Source organism: Mycteria americana, chromosome 5, assembly GCF_035582795.1.
Source record: "Mycteria americana isolate JAX WOST 10 ecotype Jacksonville Zoo and Gardens chromosome 5, USCA_MyAme_1.0, whole genome shotgun sequence".
In the NCBI taxonomy this organism is placed as follows: domain Eukaryota; kingdom Metazoa; phylum Chordata; class Aves; order Ciconiiformes; family Ciconiidae; genus Mycteria; species Mycteria americana.
In genome coordinates, this window is record NC_134369.1 from 70,022,009 (window position 1) to 70,042,943 (window position 20,935).

At 40.3% G+C, this 20,935-nt stretch overlaps 1 protein-coding gene across 4 annotated transcripts in view; it reads left to right on the top strand.

The window, feature by feature from the left end:
* Positions 1 to 13,737, top strand: part of WDHD1 (WD repeat and HMG-box DNA binding protein 1) — a 29,900-nt gene extending 16,163 nt beyond the window's left edge. For all 4 annotated transcript variants that reach the window (XM_075503897.1, XM_075503901.1, XM_075503898.1 and 1 more), the window contains exons 14-26: positions 310 to 551; positions 1,064 to 1,201; positions 1,877 to 2,033; positions 3,896 to 4,010; positions 5,457 to 5,588; positions 5,956 to 6,173; positions 7,900 to 8,030; positions 9,003 to 9,059; positions 9,965 to 10,008; positions 10,167 to 10,325; positions 10,730 to 10,863; positions 12,064 to 12,199; positions 12,791 to 13,737. In XM_075503897.1, the coding sequence (XP_075360012.1) occupies positions 310 to 551; positions 1,064 to 1,201; positions 1,877 to 2,033; positions 3,896 to 4,010; positions 5,457 to 5,588; positions 5,956 to 6,173; positions 7,900 to 8,030; positions 9,003 to 9,059; positions 9,965 to 10,008; positions 10,167 to 10,325; positions 10,730 to 10,863; positions 12,064 to 12,199; positions 12,791 to 12,991 (1,864 nt within the window). In that variant the 3' untranslated portion in view covers positions 12,992 to 13,737. The remainder of the gene's footprint in view (positions 1 to 309; positions 552 to 1,063; positions 1,202 to 1,876; positions 2,034 to 3,895; positions 4,011 to 5,456; positions 5,589 to 5,955; positions 6,174 to 7,899; positions 8,031 to 9,002; positions 9,060 to 9,964; positions 10,009 to 10,166; positions 10,326 to 10,729; positions 10,864 to 12,063; positions 12,200 to 12,790) is intronic.
* Positions 13,738 to 20,935: the final 7,198 nt, after the last annotated feature.

Here is a 20,935-nt window from a genome sequence, read left to right on the forward strand (position 1 = left end):
TTATTAATGTTAATTAAGCAGGACACTTACCTGTTTCCATCTAAAAAATCTCCCCTCAGACCACTAAACTGTCTCTGCTTCAGGCTTTAGAGGCTCTAAATCCTCAGTACTGGAGGTCGAGCTGGCTCTTCAGTTCATGAATAATAAGAGTAACACCTTTGCACATGACCACTTGTAATTTGTAGTTCCTTTCTATGACCATCACATATTCCAGGTCTATGATAAAAACATAATATATTGGTATATTTTCAGATACTGTCTCTCTCTTCATGTGAGATATTTGACTATTGTTCTTTGTCTCTGCTTTAGCAAGCTCCACTGCATTCATTTTAGCTCATGGGATGCAAACAAGGAGTGGACGGTAGATATGCCAAAGGATGAAGACATTGAGGCTATCTGTCTAGGTCAAGGCTGGGCTGCTTGTGCCACTAGTGCCTTGCTAGTTCGCGTGTTTACAGTCGGAGGAGTTCAGAAAGAGATCTTCAGTCTCCCAGGTCCAGTGGTATCTATGGCAGGACATGGAGAGCAGCTGATGATTATTTATCACAGAGGTAGTTTTCTCCCTTCTGTCTTTTTTGAACTGGGGTTATGTTTTCAATCCTCACCTGTTACTGGCTTCAAACACTGGTTAATTTGTATGTAATCACCAGAAGTATTTTACTTATGCTCCTTCTTTTCTTCTTGATGATGCTTATCCTTCTTCTCTTCTTGATGATGCTTTTACTGTCACAACCCACGGATCTTTGACATCTGACAGCAGAGCTTACATGTTATATTGGGATGCCTAGATTAACCTGTGGGGAAGGGGAGAATTTTATAACAGTGACATTAATAGATTAAACTTGGGTTTCAGATATGCCAGAATGAATTACTATAGGAAATTAAGGAAGTAGTTGTTATGCATGCTTTGTATGTCCAAAATGACAAATAGTTGCTTGTCTGACAGTGGTATTCCTGGATAACCCTGCCTTAGAATTAGTTTTTGATTCAAAATTTAAATTTAGCCAAGAGACAAGACAATTCTTTTGTTTTCTAACATAGTTATCAAACAACTTCTTCCTAGGTACTGGGTTTGATGGGGACCAATGCCTCGGAGTACAGCTGATGGAGCTAGGAAAAAAGAAAAAACAAATTTTGCATGGAGACCCTCTTTCTCTTACAAAGAAATCCTATTTGATATGGGTTGGATTCTCTGCAGAAGGTATGAAATGCCTGCATGAGTGACGTTGAGAAATCTTGATACTATTGGGGGAATTTTGGAGGAGAGTTGGGCTAATTAATGCCCTTTTAGTAATGGTAATCTTGGGACTCTAGACTTTTTTTCCAATCTCCTCAATGCTAAACAAAATTCTATTTTTCTATTCTTTCAATATATTTATCAGAAATCTTTAATATGTTTCCACTATGAATAGAATACACTTGAATGTTATCAGAACTTGTTTTCCCGATTGATTGCCCTGCTCAGCAAAAAGAATACATTAATACACCACAATAGGCTTGTTCAACTATGTCGGCAAAAGCCTCCCCCAAAAAGTTGGTAGCCTGGGAGGCGTTTTTATGATAACCAGGAAAAGTAATTGTAAAATAGCTAATTTTCTTTGGGAATCTACCCAAGCAGTAGGAATTTGATTTCTTCATAAAATGTTTTAAATTTGAACTCGTGTCGGTTAACTAGCAGTAGTGTTGACTGTCAGAAGGTGGCGCATCTTTCTAAGAAACCTAGTTTTTCTCAGCTAGGTTGTACTGTTTGGGTGAGAGGATGTCGTATTTGCGATACGTAAACCATCGTTTCCCAGCAGTATCCAGCAGTTCAAACTATACTTGTGTTGTAATTTAGTTGCCTGTCAGAATAATTGTTTTCACTTGTAACAAACAGGTACCCCTTGTTACGTGGATTCTGAGGGAATTGTGCGGATGTTGAACCGAGGACTTGGGAATACTTGGATTCCGGTGTGTAACACAAGAGAACATTGCAAAGGAAAATCTGATCATTACTGGGTAGTTGGCATCCATGAAAATCCCCAGCAGCTCAGGTCAGATATTTCACAAGGAAGTGCTTTGTTTGTCTTGGTTTTAAATTACAGCGCATTTCTTACTAAGAGAAACTGGAAACAACTTTTACTGAAACAGGTGGCTAGTAAATATGCACAGTAAATGATGTAGTTCATGAATGTAATTCTGCATCATGTTTCATTGCTAAATTGGTTTTGCATAAACTCATTAGAGTTTTATAACTTGTAACTGACTAATTGTGGCTTTTTGCCTTGGCTAACAGGCGTGTGGACTTTGTTATGAAATCACACATCTCTGATGCAGACACATTCATCAGACTGCATTTTGCTAAAGAAACCTACTAAAAAGTTACGGTTGCTGTTAGGAATCTGCTTCTGCTGTTGATGGTTTTTGGGGGTTTGGGTTTTTTTGGTTGGTTGGGGTTTTTTGCTTAGCTATGTTTTCCCTTTCTGTCCCTTTGAGAAGAATCCAGTCCTATAACTAATCTACATCATTAGGCATAGATAAACCAGAACTGTCTTTTATTATATTAATACTTATACTGTGGACATGAAGAACAATTTTGTATGTAAAATTGCTCAAATATTTAGCTGAGAGTTAGCCATTACTTTATAAAATGTGATACCGGTGATGTCTAAATAACTCTGTTTCTCTTTATTGTAACATGGATCCTGGACATTTAGTTGCTAAGCTTTGTTTGTAGTCCTCTCTATTCAGTGATCTGTGTCCTTTTCCTACCAGAGCAGAATCCATCAGCTCACATATTTTACTGAAATTTAGGCTCTTTTACTTTGCTAGTCATGCACAATTGTAGAGGTTGGTGGGAAACTGCATTTTATTTCAATTTATGTGACATTCTTTGTAATCCTCTGGTTTTTTTGTAGTAAGGGAAATAATTTGATATCACTGGTAAATGTCAATTCACTGTGTTTCTTCCTCTGAATTATTAAGTAATGTTGGCCTCCAGAAAATTCACCAAAAATGTGCAGGACACATCGCATTAATGGGATGGTCAAGTGTGAGTTTGTCGTCATGGGGGTTTTTTTTTCCGTCTACTGCAAGAAAGAAAGTGCTACTCCTGAGTTGCAAAGAACATTTTATTCAAAGCCACTAGCATATTAAAGATAAGAAGGGGGGAGGGTTGTTGTAGAAACACCATATGCCTTAATTAACACAGATAGCCAGAACACTAATGCTTCCTGTTCTTTTTTTTTTTTTTTTTCTCTAATATCTGAAACAGTAGCTTATAAAACCAGACATTTTTGTCAGCGCTGCATTGGTGCTGCTGGAAATACAGCTCTTCCCCAATCAATGTTTTGCTTAAGTGATTGTTACCAGAAAGTACTAGTTTATATATAATGAAACAATAAGCCTACGCTTTTAGTGTATGCTTATCTGTTTCACCCCTCTATTCCTCCCCCACCACCCCCTGTGTGTCTGAACACAGCACTCTCCTCATGAAGTCCAAAACCCCTCATCAAAATAAATGGTAGACGTGCCTGCTCTTTTTCCAGTGGCCTTCAGTTGTTCAGTAGTTTCTGATTTTAATAAATTGCATTTACGTTTTGTAATAGCTGTTAAGTCGTGTATTGTATGAGACGGAGATCTGTGTCTGTTACGTGCCACATTTGGAGTTTCTGGTGTGAACAAGGGCAGCACGTGCTTTGCTGGTTTTAAAATCTCTATAGGTTGCAATGTAAAAATAACCCTTTATAATGCAGTCTTACATATTGCTATATTTAAGTCAGTAATTTAATTACTACTTTTGAAAGAACAAATCCTCTTAAAGTATCTTGCTTCTTAGGAGACATGATTTAGATGTAGAACAACTGGTGGCTGTAGGTGATGAGGATTGTATATGTGTTTTGTTTCCCTCGCACAGGTGTATTCCTTGTAAAGGAGCCCGATTCCCTCCTACACTCCCACGGCCTGCTGTAGCAATATTATCTTTTAAACTTCCTTACTGTCAAGTTACAACAGAAAAGGGACAGATGGAGGTATGGAATGGTGTTGAGTCCACAGCTCAGTGAGTCTCAGATGTCCCCACAGTAGGGATTATACAAGATTCCTATTAATCATCTCTACTATGAAAGAGGGTAGTACAAACTCTGAGTAAGACATGTGGCTACGGAGGTTATTTGGGTTCACTGTTTTGTATAGCTTTTTCTGGTTTGGTTTGGTTCATAACTGTTTCTAGAAGAATACAAAATAAAGCTGTTAGAGCTGAGGCAAGGTTATATTTACACATAATCTATTTCTGACCAATGAAGTCTTTCTATCCCTCTTTTTTTTTTAATTTTTTGGTGGGTAGTGATTAATGTTCTAGGAAGCACCACATTTTGGGATCCACATGAAGACCCTCTTGAAGGTGCCTGTTTTTTAATATTTTAGGCATAACAAAATTTCTAGAAGATGTTTTTTTTGAAAGATGTACTAAGTGCTCCAATTCATATAATCACTCTGAAAACATAGGCCTTCAGGCTTGACTTATTTTCTTAAGGTAGAGGCTGGTTGAAGCAAGATGCACCTGCAGAGAACTTCTAAAGAATATCTGTATTTATTCTTCAATTTTTTATAGTTTTAAATATTTCAGTCTTGTGGGGTTCAGCTGTAGTGCACAAAATAGAAACGAACATAAAATTCTAACCTCAACCTTAGAGACAGTTTAATGGTATTTGAAATTTATTCTCTTTGATAGAAGTGTAGATTAAAAGTTTCAATAATAAATACTTTGTCATTTTTAATGAATTCTCTTTCATTTGGTTCAAGTGTTCTTGTTCTTTGTTTGATGGGGTATGTCTTCCACACACACTCCCCCCCCAAATAATCGAAAGGAAACGCCGGGAACTGTTAATTTAGCTTGAGGGAATATGTACTTCTGTGTAGGTAAAGAAACAGATTATTCCCATACATCTGATGAAAACATCCTGGTTTTGAATAAGTTTATAATTACTTTGTAACACAGCTAGCCTGGTCTAATAGCCAAATACTAGTATTTCCCTGAACAACAAGAGTTACGTTGTCTGTTTACCTGTCTCGCAGGTGATGATTACTCTACAGTTACTGAGTTATTCTGGAATACCAATTTGCTGTGGAACAGAAGTTATCAGATAAAATAATCAACTTATTCTAGAATTGTCTGTCCTGGTAGCATACTGGTGAACATGTAGGTCTCATCCTGCTGAAAGCCTGTAATATAAATGGAATTTAACATACATGGCAACTGTTTGGATCAGTTTGTATACGGATGGTTGTTAGTGTGGGCTGTTTTTTCCTCAGTAGGCATTGGCTTTTAAAGAGAATTGTCTGTCCATCACCCTCATTATAAGATGAAAGGAACATTTAAGAATAAATTGATAAAATACTTTGTAAATTGGTAGGCATTGACTCATGGGCTTTTTTCCCCCTCTGACCTCCAGCATCCATTTTTCTCCCTTTTTCAGGAACAATACTGGCGTTCTGTTGTATTTCACAACCATGTGGATTATTTATCAAAAAATGGCTATGAACTTGATGAAAATACTAAAAATCAGTCAGTGAAAGAACAGCAAGAACTTCTAATGAAACTGTTTGCCGTAAGTACAAATAAATAAAAAGTAGAAAGAATCCCTGGGACTTTATTTTGAGTCGATGGCGTTTGATGTAAATTTTGATGTGATTCCTCTTATTAGAAGTCTGGCTAGTGACTGGCAATCCAGCTAGTTCACAGACTACAATAGGAGGTGGACTGCAGTTAATATTGTTATTGCTTATCAGTATGAAGGGTGGGAGGAAGAAGAGAGAGAGAAAAAAAAAAAGCCTTTTTCTTTGCTATGCAGCTCATGATTGTTGGTGGTTTGTCTTTATTCATTCGCTCCACCAAGACCATAATATTCTGATCCCAGAGTCTTGAGAGCTGTGTAACTGTGAAGTGTGTAACTCTCAAGGCTTCTTCTCTTTCAGCTTTCTTGTAAACTGGAGCGTGAATTTCGTTGTATGGAACTTGCTGACCTCATGACACAAAACGTTGTGAATTTAGCTATCAAGTATGCTTCTCGTTCTCGAAGACTAAATTTAGCTCAGCGGCTTAGTGAAATGGCTGTAGAGAAAGCAAGTGAGTTGGCAACAGCACTGGAAGATGAAGAGGAGGAAGAGGATTTCCGAAAGCATTTGAGTGCTGGGTAACACAAATTTCTGTGATTAAAAAGCTGGGAACATTTTTACTGATCTATTACCATTTTGGTCCAGTTGATGCACTTTTCTGGACCATAATTTGCAATGTATTTGTTATGAAGTTTGTGGTGCTCTGCTCATAAATTGTACATATAAAATGGTACGTTCTTGTTGATATCTTGTGAGGACTCATTAGTAGCAGGATACTAACACAAAGGGAAATATTTCTACTGCTTGCTTACTGTATGTCTGTGTACAACAGCTTCAGAGGCAAAGTGGACTCAAGACCAAGTTGCCCCGATTAGAATTTTTTTTTTTTTCTTTCCTTCCCCTAGCTTGTGCTGGTTCGCTTATTTGACTCCAACCTTTTTTTTTTTCTCTTTGTCTCAGTCTCTCTATCTCACTTCATTCCACACCTATCTTAAAATCCTTCTGTCTTTCTCCAGCCCTCCCCTCTTTTGGTATCCCATCTCAGTGCATCCCATTTAGTTTTATTCCCTCCTAATTAATCCCAGCTCTTCAAAGCTATGGAAATACTACAGGTTTGCTATGCATGTTTCCCCCTGTATCTGTGCTATCTACCTTTCCTCTCCTAGCTGCATCTGCTTTGTAAAGCATGATGAGTCAAAAGATGTATGTGTTTTTTAAAAAAATATAGACTGTACAGAAGAGCTGTGTTCTTGCTTGGCCTGTGGACGGTACAGCTGTAAGGAAAATAATTGCCAACCACCAGTCTGATAGTGCAGAAAAAGTGTCATAACGTTTTGTCAGAAGCAATGTCTTCCTACAGTAATTTCGTATATGAAGTTTGGAACTTATTTAAGCAAGAGAAAGAGATAAGTCCCTGAACTTATCTGTAGCCTTTCCCTGAGTCTTCTGTGTGAAACTGCACATTTAGAACTCCTTTCTAAATGCTCTACTTTGTTCTTCTAGATCATGAATATCCCATGGCTATGACTTCAGCCACTCCGAGGGTTAAAACTTGCCACAAACACTATATTGTTCTTACTGCCAGATTAATCACTGACATTCTGGTTGAAATAAATGAATCTTTAGTTTATGTGTACAGAGACTTTAGTAATCTGCAAAGATTAGGAGGGAAGTGCAAGAAATGTACATACTACTATACTGGGAATTCAGAGAATAATCGGATTAAACATTAAAACTCGCTTCCTAAGCTTCAGAGTGAAAATATGCATCCATGTTACCACCTGTGTATTTATTCATGTATGCAGAAAAGTAGTCTAGTGTTATTTATGGTATTGGAGGTATACATGTTTAAGTGGAGATTACAGAAGATGCCTTACGTTCGCATTTATATTTGCGGCAAAGTGTTCTGGCAACAATAGTGATGCACTCTGAAGGTAGCAAAAGGTTGCTGTTTCTGTTCGGGTGCTTGCTCTTGTGTGCAGAGCTATTTGAAGGCCAGTGCATGTACTTTTAGCTGAGTGTGAATTTGGGGCGGTTTCATAGCTGTGTGTGGTCTTTCTTAAAACTACTTGAGTACCACTTCAGGCAACTGCACTTGGTGTTTCAGGGTGACCTCAAGTGGTTAATGAATCTTTATTTTATTTTTAGTAATCACCACAGTTTAATCAGAGGTATAATGCAAATAAATGCCAAATGTTACTGTTCTTATTTCCTAAACAAGATAAGTAAGTTAGCCTTCCTTTGTTCCAGTTTTCCTTCTGAATGTGGTGAGCACTTCCTTTCTGATGAATTCCTTCCATTTAGTTACAGCAACTCTGCCACGGAGTGGAGTCGGCTGCCAGTCAGAAATGTTCAGCAGGACCAAGAAATGGAAGATACTGAGGAAACTGATGCCTATGAGGAAGTAGAAGAAACACCAGAAGTGCATAAACAGAGTAAGAAAAACATATTCTCTGAATAGGCTGGAAGTTATCTAGATGTGTCTTTCACAGACTTAGTAAGGAATTCTGGAAGATTCCCAGGTCATTTGTAGTTTGGGTAACTCAGCAGTCTATAGGACTATGCAAACAATGGGGTTTTCTGTCTATTGTTTTGTTCTTTTGACATTAAATTTAGGAAAGACAGGCACACCTCCTTCAGGGGCACCACAAGTGAGGTACGGGAGGTTTGACTTAGAAGCCATTTATGTAAATAGAAAATAATCCCATTTGTTTCACTGAGTTTTGAAACTCTGCAACTGTAGCAGGGACTAGGTTTTCTGCTACCTAGTTAGAACTGGTCTAGTAGTTTCTGATCTGTCTTATTTGGGTGTTGACATGTGAAAAACTATGCAGCAGGAATAACGGGCTGACAAGCAGTAACTCCTGCCTCTGAGCTTCCCGTTACCTGGAATTCCCTGTGGGAGATGAGTGGCAGTGCCCACCTGAGTGAGCGGGTGCGTATTCCAGCCTGTGCCTGCAGTCGCTGCAGAGTAACAAGTTTAGTGTATGTCATCTGCTCTGTAGCAGCTTGCTCGTGTGTTGTACTTAGTAACTGAGGGACCTTTGGGGAGTTTTTCTGTTGTCTGATACTATTTCTAATGGACTGGGTCACCCTGTGAAACGGTTACTTTGGTTTCAGCTCAAATCTTGCAGGAGTTGAATTGATAGACAAGTAGTTTGCTGGGCACACTTTAAGGAATCAGTTTAAGGTTTAGGGAATAAGCATACAACTCTTTAAGTTAAATCTAGGTAAAGATAACAGATGGTTTTGTAGAAGTGTATGTACAATTTGAAAATGAGAATCATGCTTTAAAATATAGATTGCTTTACTGTAACTTGCTTTTCTGTTTAAGGTTTTGGTTTTCAACAAGTTATGCTATTACATTTTATTGCACTTAAATACATACCTCTTTCTTTGTTCTGAAGGGCCAAATCCTTTCTCCAAAGGTGTCACTGCAGCAGAGGTGACTGCTCCGAAGTCTGGTGAGTAAATCTCCATTTATTCCAGAGATAAATGAGAACTGAGAACTTTGTCATACTTCACAATACCTGCTCCTGGTTTTATCCTCTGTTCTTCCATTACTACTAAAATTTAGTGCATAACAGTGTTGTCAAGTGGTAGCTTGCACTGATTATTGTTCTCATGTTTTTAAGAGGTTCCCTATTCCTCTTGATGTCTTCATTACCTGATGATGTTCCATGACACTATGCTGATTCCCGTAGCTGTGCCAAATGCTGAATCAGTTGTCTGCCTGGCTATGTCATGAGGCATTCTTTGGGACAGGGGAAAAATGAGACCAGTGATCAATTGATTTGTTTTACTAATCACAGGCACATTTATTGGTTGCATTTACAGGGCAGAGTTGGTAACCCTGCCATAGAACTGTGAGTCTGAGCAGGCAGGGGCAGAATGTGACCTCTTGCTGCTTCTTGCTTCTTCCCTCCTGCCAATCCTCTAGCAAGAATAATAGGACTGGAAACGGATTTGGGAGGGGAGGAAGTACTGGGTCTTCCTGTGGTTTTGTATTTTAAGCTGTTGGTCCTGTGTGGCATTTCTGATGACTAATAATAGCTGAGCATGTATAGTATAACCTTCATGGGGTTATTAAAGTGTCTTTCTCTATATCTGACCACTTTCAAGCCTGGTGGGAACTTCTTTTCTTTGGTGTGGAATAGTTGATGCCTTTGATTTAGTTCTCCTCTTCAATTTTCAGTGAACAGAAGCTGAAACACACAAAAGGAGTGTTAGCCCTGTTCTTTGGAAATGAGGCTAATGTTGTTTCATCTACTCATCTAAAATATGCACATTGCTTCATAAATTTACGTGTGTGTGTGTGTGTACACACACACACATGTTTTTACATTCTTTTTTCTTTCCTATTAAATAGTTGTAATTGCATCAAGCAGCCAAGGACGAGTGAATCCCTTTAAGGTAAGAATTTTGCAGCTGGTTTGATTGTGGTGTTCTGAAAACCACAACAGATTATTATATCTAAAATTTGCAATGTAACTATGAGAGATATCTTGGAGGGACAGAGGAGCGGAATATGACAGAAAATAAAGAAAATGTCTATTTATTTGTTTTGCTAGGTGTCATCTAACAAAAAGGACCCAGTGGTCCCCTCAGCAAATGTTCTAGACACTATGAGCAAATACTCAAAGAAAAATTCTTTGTCTAGCAGTCGAGCTGTAAACAAGCAGAACCCTCCAGTTATAAAGCCTCTGATTCCCAAACCCAAGTCCAAGCAGGTAATGTCTTGTTATTTTTATGTGTCTAGTCTTTTTATGTGTTTCAGTGAGCAAAGAGCAGTAAATTGAATTTTACCAGCTTTTATCAAGTATGAAACCCTGCTGATTGAGTAAAGCATCTTAGATGGCAAAGTTCATTTAAGTATACTGCAGAAACTATAAAAGCACATAAAACAGCAAAAAAAAAATTTCAGTTGTAGAAATTACATTCTGCACTGAATCTTGTGCTTTTATTTTAACTAGTGTTAACTAAAAATCTGCTGTGCTGAAATTGGATGGATTAGATGCTATGTTAATGCAAGTGATTATTGTGTCTTTAGGAAAGGCTTGGTTTTTGTTAGGCTACATGGTACGTGTTGTCTGAGAGTGAGGTGTTCTTACCTTTATTATCTCAATTTCTATAGGCTTTAGCAGCCTCCTTCTTCCAGGCTCGTATACCTAACTCTAGTGAAAAAACAGTGGAAGAAAGAGAAGAAAAAGCAGGAAACGAGTCCAGTGAAGTCAAAGTCACTGCACAGGAGAACACTGAAAGCAAAAGGTGAGTGGACACTTGCATCTCAATGCCATATTCCAATTTTGATAGAATAGCAAGTCCAAAAACTATTTTGTTTCTGAAGACGTTAGACTAGCTGAAGTAGCATAACATCAAGATTAAAGTGTTAGCTCACAAGTTGTCACATTTGTGAACTGGCTTCAGAAATTTAGTAAACTGCTACTTATACTATACATATTCTCAAACAAACCTGCATAAAAAACATTGATTGGATTTCCAAATTGCCACATTACACTCACAGTGAATGAACAGAGAAAAGCATGCTGTTCATTAAATCTTTCCCAGTGTGCATGGCAGTATTATTCAAAGTAGTAGTTTTGCATCAGCCTGAGACAAATATATGTGTGAGTGAATAATAAATGAACAATGCAAAATGTAATTTTGGGGCTCTAAGCAACGATTTTTGCCTTGATACTACTTATGCACCTGATGATGACCTTTGAATAAGAAGTGAAACCATGCTGCTATGCCAGTTCAAGTATAGGAAATACTTAAAGTTTAAACATCTCTAGCAAATCTCAAAGGAGGTCTAAAAGCTAAGGGTTTTACGTGAAAGTGTAAAAGCTTTATTTTAGTGTGTTTTTTAAAAAAGGAAACAAACAAAAAACTTACATCGCCTAAGGAGCATGTCTCTTCCTAGCTAAGACTCTAATCTGTCTTGTTCCTCTGGAGCAGGTGTATTTTCTAACAATCCCAGCCCTCATGAAACTTGCATTATTATAATCATGTTTCATTTAGACTTCATTTAACTGAGGAAGATGAAGGTAATTATTATTCATTTGGACTAGGATTCTTTTCATTAACCTTTACAGATAATGTTCTACAACAAGTGGCAAGGAGAATTGTGAAAAGGATTCGCTGAAACGTGCTAATATATGTGCTCTATTTTTAGGTTGATGGGACCCTGTCAGAAAGGAAAAGAACCATTATGCTTTGTCATTCTAAAACTGAAATGTTAATCTCCATATATATCACAGTTTTAATAAAAATGCTTGACTTAGTCTTGCCTTGTCAGCATGTTCTTTAAGCGTACTACCATAGGAGAAAGCAAACTGCTGACTATATATATGTCTTTTCTTTCAAGAACAAAGAAGTCCAGTTAGGTGTTATTTAGAAATGTTGTTTTGGGGGATATGGTTTTCCTATAACCTTCTTAAACGGACAATTTTTGTGTGCTTGTTTTAGGCCAAAGACAGGTTTCCAGATGTGGCTAGAAGAGAACAGAGCAAATATTTTGACAGATAATCCTGATCTGAATGAAGCAGAAGTAATAAAAGAAGGCATGAGTCGATTTAGAATGCTGTCGTCAGAAGAAAGAATGGTAAGAAGGCATTCTTTAATTCTGTGGGGGTTTTTGAGAATTTTTTTCCCCCACAGAATCCCTTGGTTATTTTTGGTTAGGAATTTTTTCTTTAAATTCCACTGTTCTCCATCTTCATGGACTTCAGTTTTGAATTGGGCCATGATCTACAACATATACTTTATGAAAACGTAAACTATGTGAATAATAAGTAATAGCAGAAAGCAGCTTTTCCAAAGTGGGGCATGTGAGAGAAATGTAACCAATGAAGAAATAACAAAAGAGAAGGGAAGGAGTTAAAAGCAGCATAGCCAGGCTTAATTCATTGGGGCTTAAATTTGTTCTAAGGCCTTTTGGGTTTCATTTTATTTGTCCAAAAAGACAATTAAGAGCTTCAATTTCATATACAGGCTCAAATGAAGTATAGTTTTGAAGAAGAATGTTGTTACAAAAAAGGAAAGTAAGGAAATTGTTCCTAACTTGATCCTTATTAGTTCTTAACAGGAATTATTTCAGTGCTTCCTTATCAGAGAAAGAAGGTGTATAAAATAAAGTGGTGAGTTTTGTGGCCTAATTTGTAGTTTTCTGTTTAATGATGTACTTTCTTCAAAGGTGTGGACTGAGAAAGCAAAAGGAGGAACAGTTAATGATTTAACAGATGATAAAAAGCGAAAGCGTCCCACAGCTGATGAAGACGAAGCGAAAAAGAACCAAGAGCAAAAATCGGAGGACTCAAATTTATCCAAAAAACCAAAGCCTCTAGATCAATCTACAAATGTCAGATTGTCAGCTTTTGCATTCAAGCAAAGCTAAATAATGTGGTACCTTCTCAGTGTCTGTTTTCGAAAACATTAGGTAGCTCTGTATTGACAAATTTATTGCCATGCTCAAAGAGCACTAGCAGAAAGAGTGCCTTGCTCCAAATAGAAAGTATAGAAAGTATAGAAACAATAGAAGGTATTTTATTATCAATTCTTGAGGGAAATGTTGAATCCACTCTCCCGATCTTTTGCAAGTTACTAGCATAAAGCTTGGTAGCAAAACTAATACTAATGGACCTGTTACCTAGAAGCACAGTTCCACACAGTGTGGTGTAGCTGTGTGCCTCGATACTTGTAGTATGTGATGCTAAATACAGATTAGTCATTCTGGGGAGGATAAACTACGTCCAAAAACTGCCCTATGATTTTAGAGAGGCAAAGTAATGGCTTCTATACCATTCCTTCTGCCTGCTGCAAACACTTGTAAGAGAAAGGCACTTGGAAATGGGAGCGAGGGGAAGATAGCTTAACATGGTGCTGATGTTCAGCTGCATTTTCAACATCTGTGGCTGTGACAGTGGCAGAGAGCAGCCTGATACGGGCAGGGAGAGAAACCGAGGCCAGAAGCTGAATTAGGAAGGTCAGGTGTGTAAAAATGAGCCATTCCAGACTGTGGAAATGTACTTTGCCAATCTGTGCCTCAGCAGGGTCCAGAAAGTGCTCAGAACTTGAAAATCTCTATATTGTTTTATGTAATGTTTGTTTTTAAAATAAAATGTGAATGTTTCTTTGTTTCAAGGTGGTGGTCGTCTTTGCAGTTTTTATAATTAAAGTAAACAGACTTCTACCTACAAGTTGTAAGGCAGTCGTATTTACCTTCTCTGGAGAAAAGACAGTATGTCTGATAAACGTATTTGAAGCAAACTCAAAGTTTGAAACTTTTTTTTTAATGGTAAGGTAAAATAATTTAACTCTAGCATAACAACTGAGACTGAGGAGTTCTAATTTAGGGGTTTTTTCCCCTGGGTTTGCACATCCTTTTGTTTGCTTTTTTCATTCTTTATTTGTCTTCACTGAAAAGGCAAATGACTGTCCCTTTAGAACACATTTTTAACATTGAAATCTGTAGATTGAAGATTCAGTGAGATTTCTGCAAAAGCCACTAAGTCTTAGTGTAAGATGTGTTTTGCTAGACTTTTTTAGCAATTGTTGTAGGTCATTTTGGAGAAAACAACTCCTGTTTTCACTGTATGTAAAAAACCAGGGGTCATGATGTTAACCAGGGGTGGTAAATACAAATAGAGAAAGACCTGAAGACCTGTCAATTTAAATGCTTTTTTTCATCCATAGTTCTTATATATTGTTACACATTTTATTTGTTTAATGCTGATAGTAGACAGCAAGTAATAGTTAATGTAAGTAATAATTTTCTGTATTGACGTAATGCAGGAAGTTGAGGACAGCAGTGGCATATTGTAGTGATTTTTCTACATTCTTTGGAAAGAAATTATTGTATCGGAGACTGGAATTTATTTGTAGGCAGTAAAGCATATTTCCACATTTGGGTGTATTGGAGAAAAATGGAATTGCATTGGTAACAAAAACATCCTGATAGAAAAATCACTATGAGCTTGGTCAACTGTGTCATTCTGATGACGAGCTGAGCATCTTGACTGTGGTGCTGCGAGATGGGCCGGATGTGAACGGATGGCCTTTCTTTTCATCTATATACATATAATCCATATTCAAGCTGAGCTGTCTGTCAGGTGCCCTTTCTGCAGGCCAAATATGAGAAGTTAAGTCACCCTCTGCAGTAAGTGAGTGAGCTGTTTGAGTGATTCCTCAGGGCTTCTATATAAAGGCTGCATAAAATTACTTGAGCAAGATACTTATACCTTGGGCTCAGGACATTGAAGCCAGTTGTGCTTCTGGCTGTTGGGACCGCGTCTGTCCACCGTCCTGCTGTGCAGGCTGTACTTTGCTTCAAAATACAGGCACAGATCTGGTACGGTTCCTGTCCTACAACAGAGGCAGATAGGTATCCACTGCTGCAAACAGCTGGTCCCACAAGGCATCTGAAGTCCTTTTTGGCTCCTGTAGGAGGGGGGAAACATCCAAAATAAACTTCCATGAAGGTTTTTCTGAGAGTTGGATGTTTGCAATCGTTTAGCTCTTCTGAACAAACATGCCAAAGGTCTGTTTAAAGGGAGGCTCCTGGATTTAGCGGGTGGTTTCATGGAAATCACTGGGGACGTTGGGCACCATCCTGCATGTCCCCGGTTGCTGTTTGCTTTTCTCCTGGCTTAATTTTTGCTGTATAATGTTCGTGGGTTTCATCAGACCCAACGTCTGCAGCCTGTCACAGTCTGAATCTCACTGCTACCCCCACGGCTGGTTACAGGCAGCAAAACTGTTTCCGACATCAGAGTTGAAATTTTGCATTGGAGCTGCATGGCTGGTGATGGTGGTTGCAGCAGTGATTTTTAATTATGACAGTTGCTGCCATCCACAGCAATAAAATAAACAGCCAACAGGGGCTATCGAGATCATGGAAGCGAGTACCCGGCTGCTTTTCTGCTGGGAGAATCACCTCCCACTAGGCTGCTGTTATGTTTCTTTCATCAAAGATGGGGTTTGCTCTATTACACAGCTCCAGGCAGAGCTACAAATACACCCTCCATCACCTCGACCCTTCCAGGGAGCTGCACTGAGCCAGCGGGAATGGGGCACGCTCATCCAGCAAAAGCACTTGGCAGGACCACGCTAAGTATAACTTTCGATTGGGGTGGAAATGAAATGCCAAACCAAAAATGAACAGAAAATGTGGAACAGATTTTCAAGTGAAAACAGTTTAAATCTCGACTAGCTGTTTTTCTTTAAAATTGATCCCCAAAGAATTTTATAGAATTTCACTGAATTCTTCCGAAATGCTTGTTTGTCCTGAATTTGCCATCTTTCTGTTGGAAACCCAGATATTTTAGGAAAGCCAACCTGGAAACTGTGTCAAAGGACCTGCCTGATGTTGGTTGTTCCTGCAGTGCTCAGAAAACCAGAGAGGGAGGATTGCACTGCTGAAATATCCGATCTTTGGTAACCCGTTCCCTTCCCCAGCAGAAAGGCTCCATCCATTGACCCACGGCCGGGGCTCTGCCATGACACTGCTCTTCGTGTTGCTGTACCAAAAAGCTTTGCTGGAGCTAAACCCAACCTGATAATTGCCATTCCTCTTCAAATCCCGAGAACACAAACCACCTTCTCCTCACTCTGTCTGAATCTATCGTCCTCTTTGTTTCATTGCATCATTTGACTTTAAAAAAATGCCTTTCTCATGCACTTTTTCTGAAGAAGAAAGTAATGTTAAAAAAGTAGCGGATGAAAACAGATAGCAGGTGATGGAGCCTGCAAAAAAGAATACTGCTGAATATTTGTGTGTGTGGCATTTTGTTCAGTTACCTCTGTTGCTCCATATCTAACCCAGAGCCACTCCTTGCTGGAAAGATGCAGCTACCAACCAACAAAAATAGTCCCAAAATGATGGGTAGAGCCTGTCAGCTTTTCAGGGGGCATATAATCCAAAGTAGCAAACACCCACCTCCCTTGTTCTGCAGCTGACAGAGCGTTTCAAGCCCTTTATCTTATAAAAACATCTATAAATTACCTACTAGGTGTGCTGGAGTGTTGCTAACCTGTTGGACTTCAGAGGGAGGGCCGGGCCTGCAGGAAGCTTGGCATTTATTCAGAGAAAGAACATTTGTACTATAAATAAATAAAACATTCGCTCACCTCCTAAAGAATATTTTCTTTGGCTTTCCCAGCACTTGCTCCATAATATAATTTTGCTATGAAAGAAAACAACAACGCCGTGACCCCACCGAGCTGAGCTGATAAAACCAATGCAAAAAGCCTCATTCATCTTCGGAGCATCGTGTTGCTGTATCAGGCAGGAGCTGAGCGTGGAGGATGATAACAGGTACGTTATGGCAGGAAAGCAGGAAAGCACTCTTCCCGTGACGTTTCATTTTCTACCTGAGCTACTTGCTGCTGCCTGTCCCTCACTGCTGGGCTCAGACCCACGGGCTGGCAGCCGACGGGCAGGCGATGCTGCAGCTGGGCTCCAACAACATCGCTGAAATCATATTTTGCATACCTTACTCTTTTTTTTTTTCTTTTTTTTTAATGGTGTGTAATGCCAAATCCTGACAAAGAAATCTGTCTGCCCTTTGTATGTCATGAATCCATGTCAACTGGTGTTATTTTGGATTTGGAGAGTTTTCTTTGGCTGTGCTGTAACTCCCAGCCTCTGGGAGGATGCTGAGTCCGTGTGGTACGCAGCACAGAGCGGTAGCTGTTTTCAAGTAAATGGTGCAAAGCTGATTGCTGCCTTTCATAGCAGGAGTTTTAACTTTTTGTGGTGGTGTTTTCAGTGTAGGTAGTGGGTCAGATTAGAAAGTCTACTTGCAGCACAACATCCAACAAGTTTATCTCAAGCATTTGGTACTGGAGTGTGATAGCAAATATTTTGGGGCAATGCAATTCCAATTAAGATGCTCATCTCCATCAGAGAAGAAAGATGTCTCCCCTTGGCTTCTGGGGATGTCCTGTGTTTACAGTTTCCACAGCAAACCTGGTCCATCCTTGGGTTAGCTCTGCTGATGTTGGTTAGGGAGCCGTCGGTTCTCCAGGGCTTCTGCTGTGTCCCTCACTGAGGATTTGCATCCACCTAAAGCAAAGTTCCCATGGCTTGTCTGGAATTGCATTCCCTGATTAGAAAATTAAGAACTGTTGGTTGTAACTTCTCCCTTTGTTGCTGCAGGAGTGAGCAACGCCATCAGACTCAAACGAAGATTTGCTTTACAAACCCAGTGTAAATCACCTTCTCGGACGCAGCACTCTGTCCCTAGCCTCTGCGGTTGTCACCAGCTCCAATGGTCTACACAGCCAGGGCAGCTTGGTTACTCCAGCTGGGAGAGATTCTTACCTTGTAGTCAATAAAAGAAAGTTGATACCAATGAGGAATGGTTTTGGGAAACCCAAGAAAAGCCAAGAAAAGCCAAGAAAACTCAACCAGCTTGGATGCTTGGGGTGGAGCTGGGCAAAGGAGACCCTGTGTTTGGACAAAACATCTTCTGGCTATGAAACGCACCTCAACTTCTTTCCGAAGAACATAACTGTGTTGGTCCTGGAGTGACTCAACTTGGTGGTCCTGGCTGACTAGTCCAAGGAGAAAACAACAGTGGTGAGAGTTGCCTATGAGAAGGTTGGGCTTCTCATGCAGTAGAGTTTTTTGATGGAGGACAGCAGACCTGGCTTCTGGCTGATGTGCTGCCGTATAAATGCAATAGTAATTAATTTACTTAAAGGCAGGCAAAACACGAATACCTACCCGGGCTGCGAAAAGAGCCACTTGATGCTGGACTCAATTGGACACAAATGGCAGAGGAAATTTGCAGGAATAGTTTCAAGCCGCGTGTTGCCAGGGAACAGTCCAGTCTACAAATCGCATTATCGATCTCAGGGGTAATAGTGGTGAGATGCAACCGAGGGGAGCGATGCGGGGACACAGCTGCTACTCCTGTCTGCCCAGCGTGTGAATCAAAAGCCTCCCTTGGTTTAGGAACGGGCTGGAGGGACCTAGAGATTGCCCTGGCCGATGTCAGATAGCTCCCGTAGGAAAGCGGGTACAGTCCACGGGAGCCTGGAGACTTGTGTTATACGGCTGTTTTCACGTTCTTAAAAGCATAAACATGAATTTACCTCCTACAGCCTTCCTGGGCCATCCCTCTGAAGTTTTCCAAATTTTGGGGAGCAAAGGCTGGAGGAGTCCATCGGCGTGAGACCCTGTGTCCTTGCTCTGTGAAGGCATGAAGGGAAAGCCCGGGGCAGGGCAAAACTGCCTTTTTCATTTTCAGTTTCAGCTCTAAAATGTGAGACCTCACCAGGGAAGTTAAAATGCAGATCGCATCTGAAGAAGACCCCTCAGACCTTGGGGATCCTCTGTCTTTACAGAGCAACAAATCCCCCTGTAAGAGATTAGTATTTTAGGAGTTTGTAATCAATTTTGCTTGTTATTCTGGGTAATAGAATTAAATTGCTCATGAGTCACTCTTTAAACTGACGCACTGTGATTCCAGAGGCTGATAAATCCCAAGCTGTATTTCCAGGGCATGGGAAGGATGTCAGTAGGCTGCAGTGTTGCCATCCATCGACGCTGTGGGCTCAGCTATTATTTAAGGATCACGTTCGGGTCACGTTCTGGCTTGATGTTAATAGCAGGATCGATGTGCATTGCTCTTTTCCTGCTTGAGCTGTTAATGATACACTGGGTGGACGCAGATGGTTTGAGAAGGTGGAATTCATCATCTCTGAGCCCGGTCCCAAATGCTCCCGATTCATAGTCAATGAAGGAAAAATAGGTGTCTTTTGTGTGTGATTTATCTCAGCCTTTTAGCAGCTGTCAGCACAGAAATTGCCCTTGAAATACCTTTTAGATGGCTTCATCTGACCCAGTGAAGACTTTCCAGGGTGTCTTCATCCTTAGCCAGCTTGGTGTGCAGAGGTTTCTTTCGAGAGCCTGCTCGTGCCTGAGGAGCATCTCGGGCATGCAGGGAATGAACTCCAGCCCTTCCCTGCCGGCCCCTGAAACCGCAAGGAAGTTCGACCGACTAAAACGGGTCAAGGAGCTGGAGCCTGGCAACAAAGCCACTCCATCCTGTCCCTATTTTGTATTTTCCCTACTTTCAAAGGCGAGAGAGGCCTCTGATGGGCTTTACCATGGACCACGCACCCGCGTGCCCTCACCTTGGCACCCAGCGGCATCCCCCGGCTCTCCCAGGGACCCCCCAGGTACCCTCCAGAGGATGCGCTGGGCTTTCACCTGCTCTAGACCTTACTCTAGACTTGCAAATAATTCAAGTTACAGCCTCAGGCCTTTTTGCACTCCCTGTTTTGTTGCTTTGTAAGAATCTCTTTTCAATCTTTGAACGGTGAAAATAACCCCCACGCTCTGAGCGAGCGCAGGAAAGAGAAACAGGGCAGATTCCCTCTAGGAAATTCAGAGTATCTTTTAACAACGTTGCACGGTACTGTCTGCTGCTCTTCTGTTTCATAGTCTGTGTTTCACTTTTTTGGGATATATTCAGAAATAGCAAAGAAAAATTTCTTGGGAAGGCTACATGAGAACTTGGGAAGGCTACAGGAGAATGTAATTAATAAGGAACAATCAATAAAATATTATCATAAGACACTTTTAGGAAAAAAAAAGGCCAAGCATTAGTGCTGCTTACCCAGCCCATGTGGGTTTGTGTTTCAGTGGGAGAGGACTTTGCCATGGTTGAAAATTGGGCTGTGTCATAACACATCCTGACACATATCTAAATTACCTAAACTTAATAATTCTGAGTTTGCAAATGCTGTTAGCAGAACTGCCAGCATCGGCTCCTGCGTGTGCAACCTCTGCTCAAACATACCCAGAAAAAGTGGTTTTCTGCGCATCCAGAGCGCTCACCCTAGCAAATAAGCTGGCAACTGCCCTTCTCCCCCCATAAATAGGAGGAAAATTACAGCCAACTCCCATGGCTGCTGAGTTCAGACCATTACAAACTCTGGGGCGACTCCCGAGGGAGCTTATCTTCTTCTTTTCCAAGAGAATAAAGGTAGCAAAGACTAGGGAGTGCCAAGATACTTAGATGCCCTTTACTAACCCCTTTTTCATATGGATGATTAGGTCTCAGTGGTTTGTAGCTCCTAAGAAATGCTACCCAACCCTTTGAACCGTGTCAGCTTGGTCTGGATCCAAAGGAAAGTGGTAGTTGTTCTGTCGAGTCTCACGAACTTTTTCTTTCACGTTTCTAGTAAGGGAACCCATCTAGCTTATACGGAGGATTTGGACATCCTCAGGGGGTTGCGAAATGATGCAGGGTACCCAGCTGCTCCTCGGTGGGTGCCTGGGGAGGAGCGGAGATGAAGTTCAGGGCTTCAAATCCTCCGCTACAGCAGT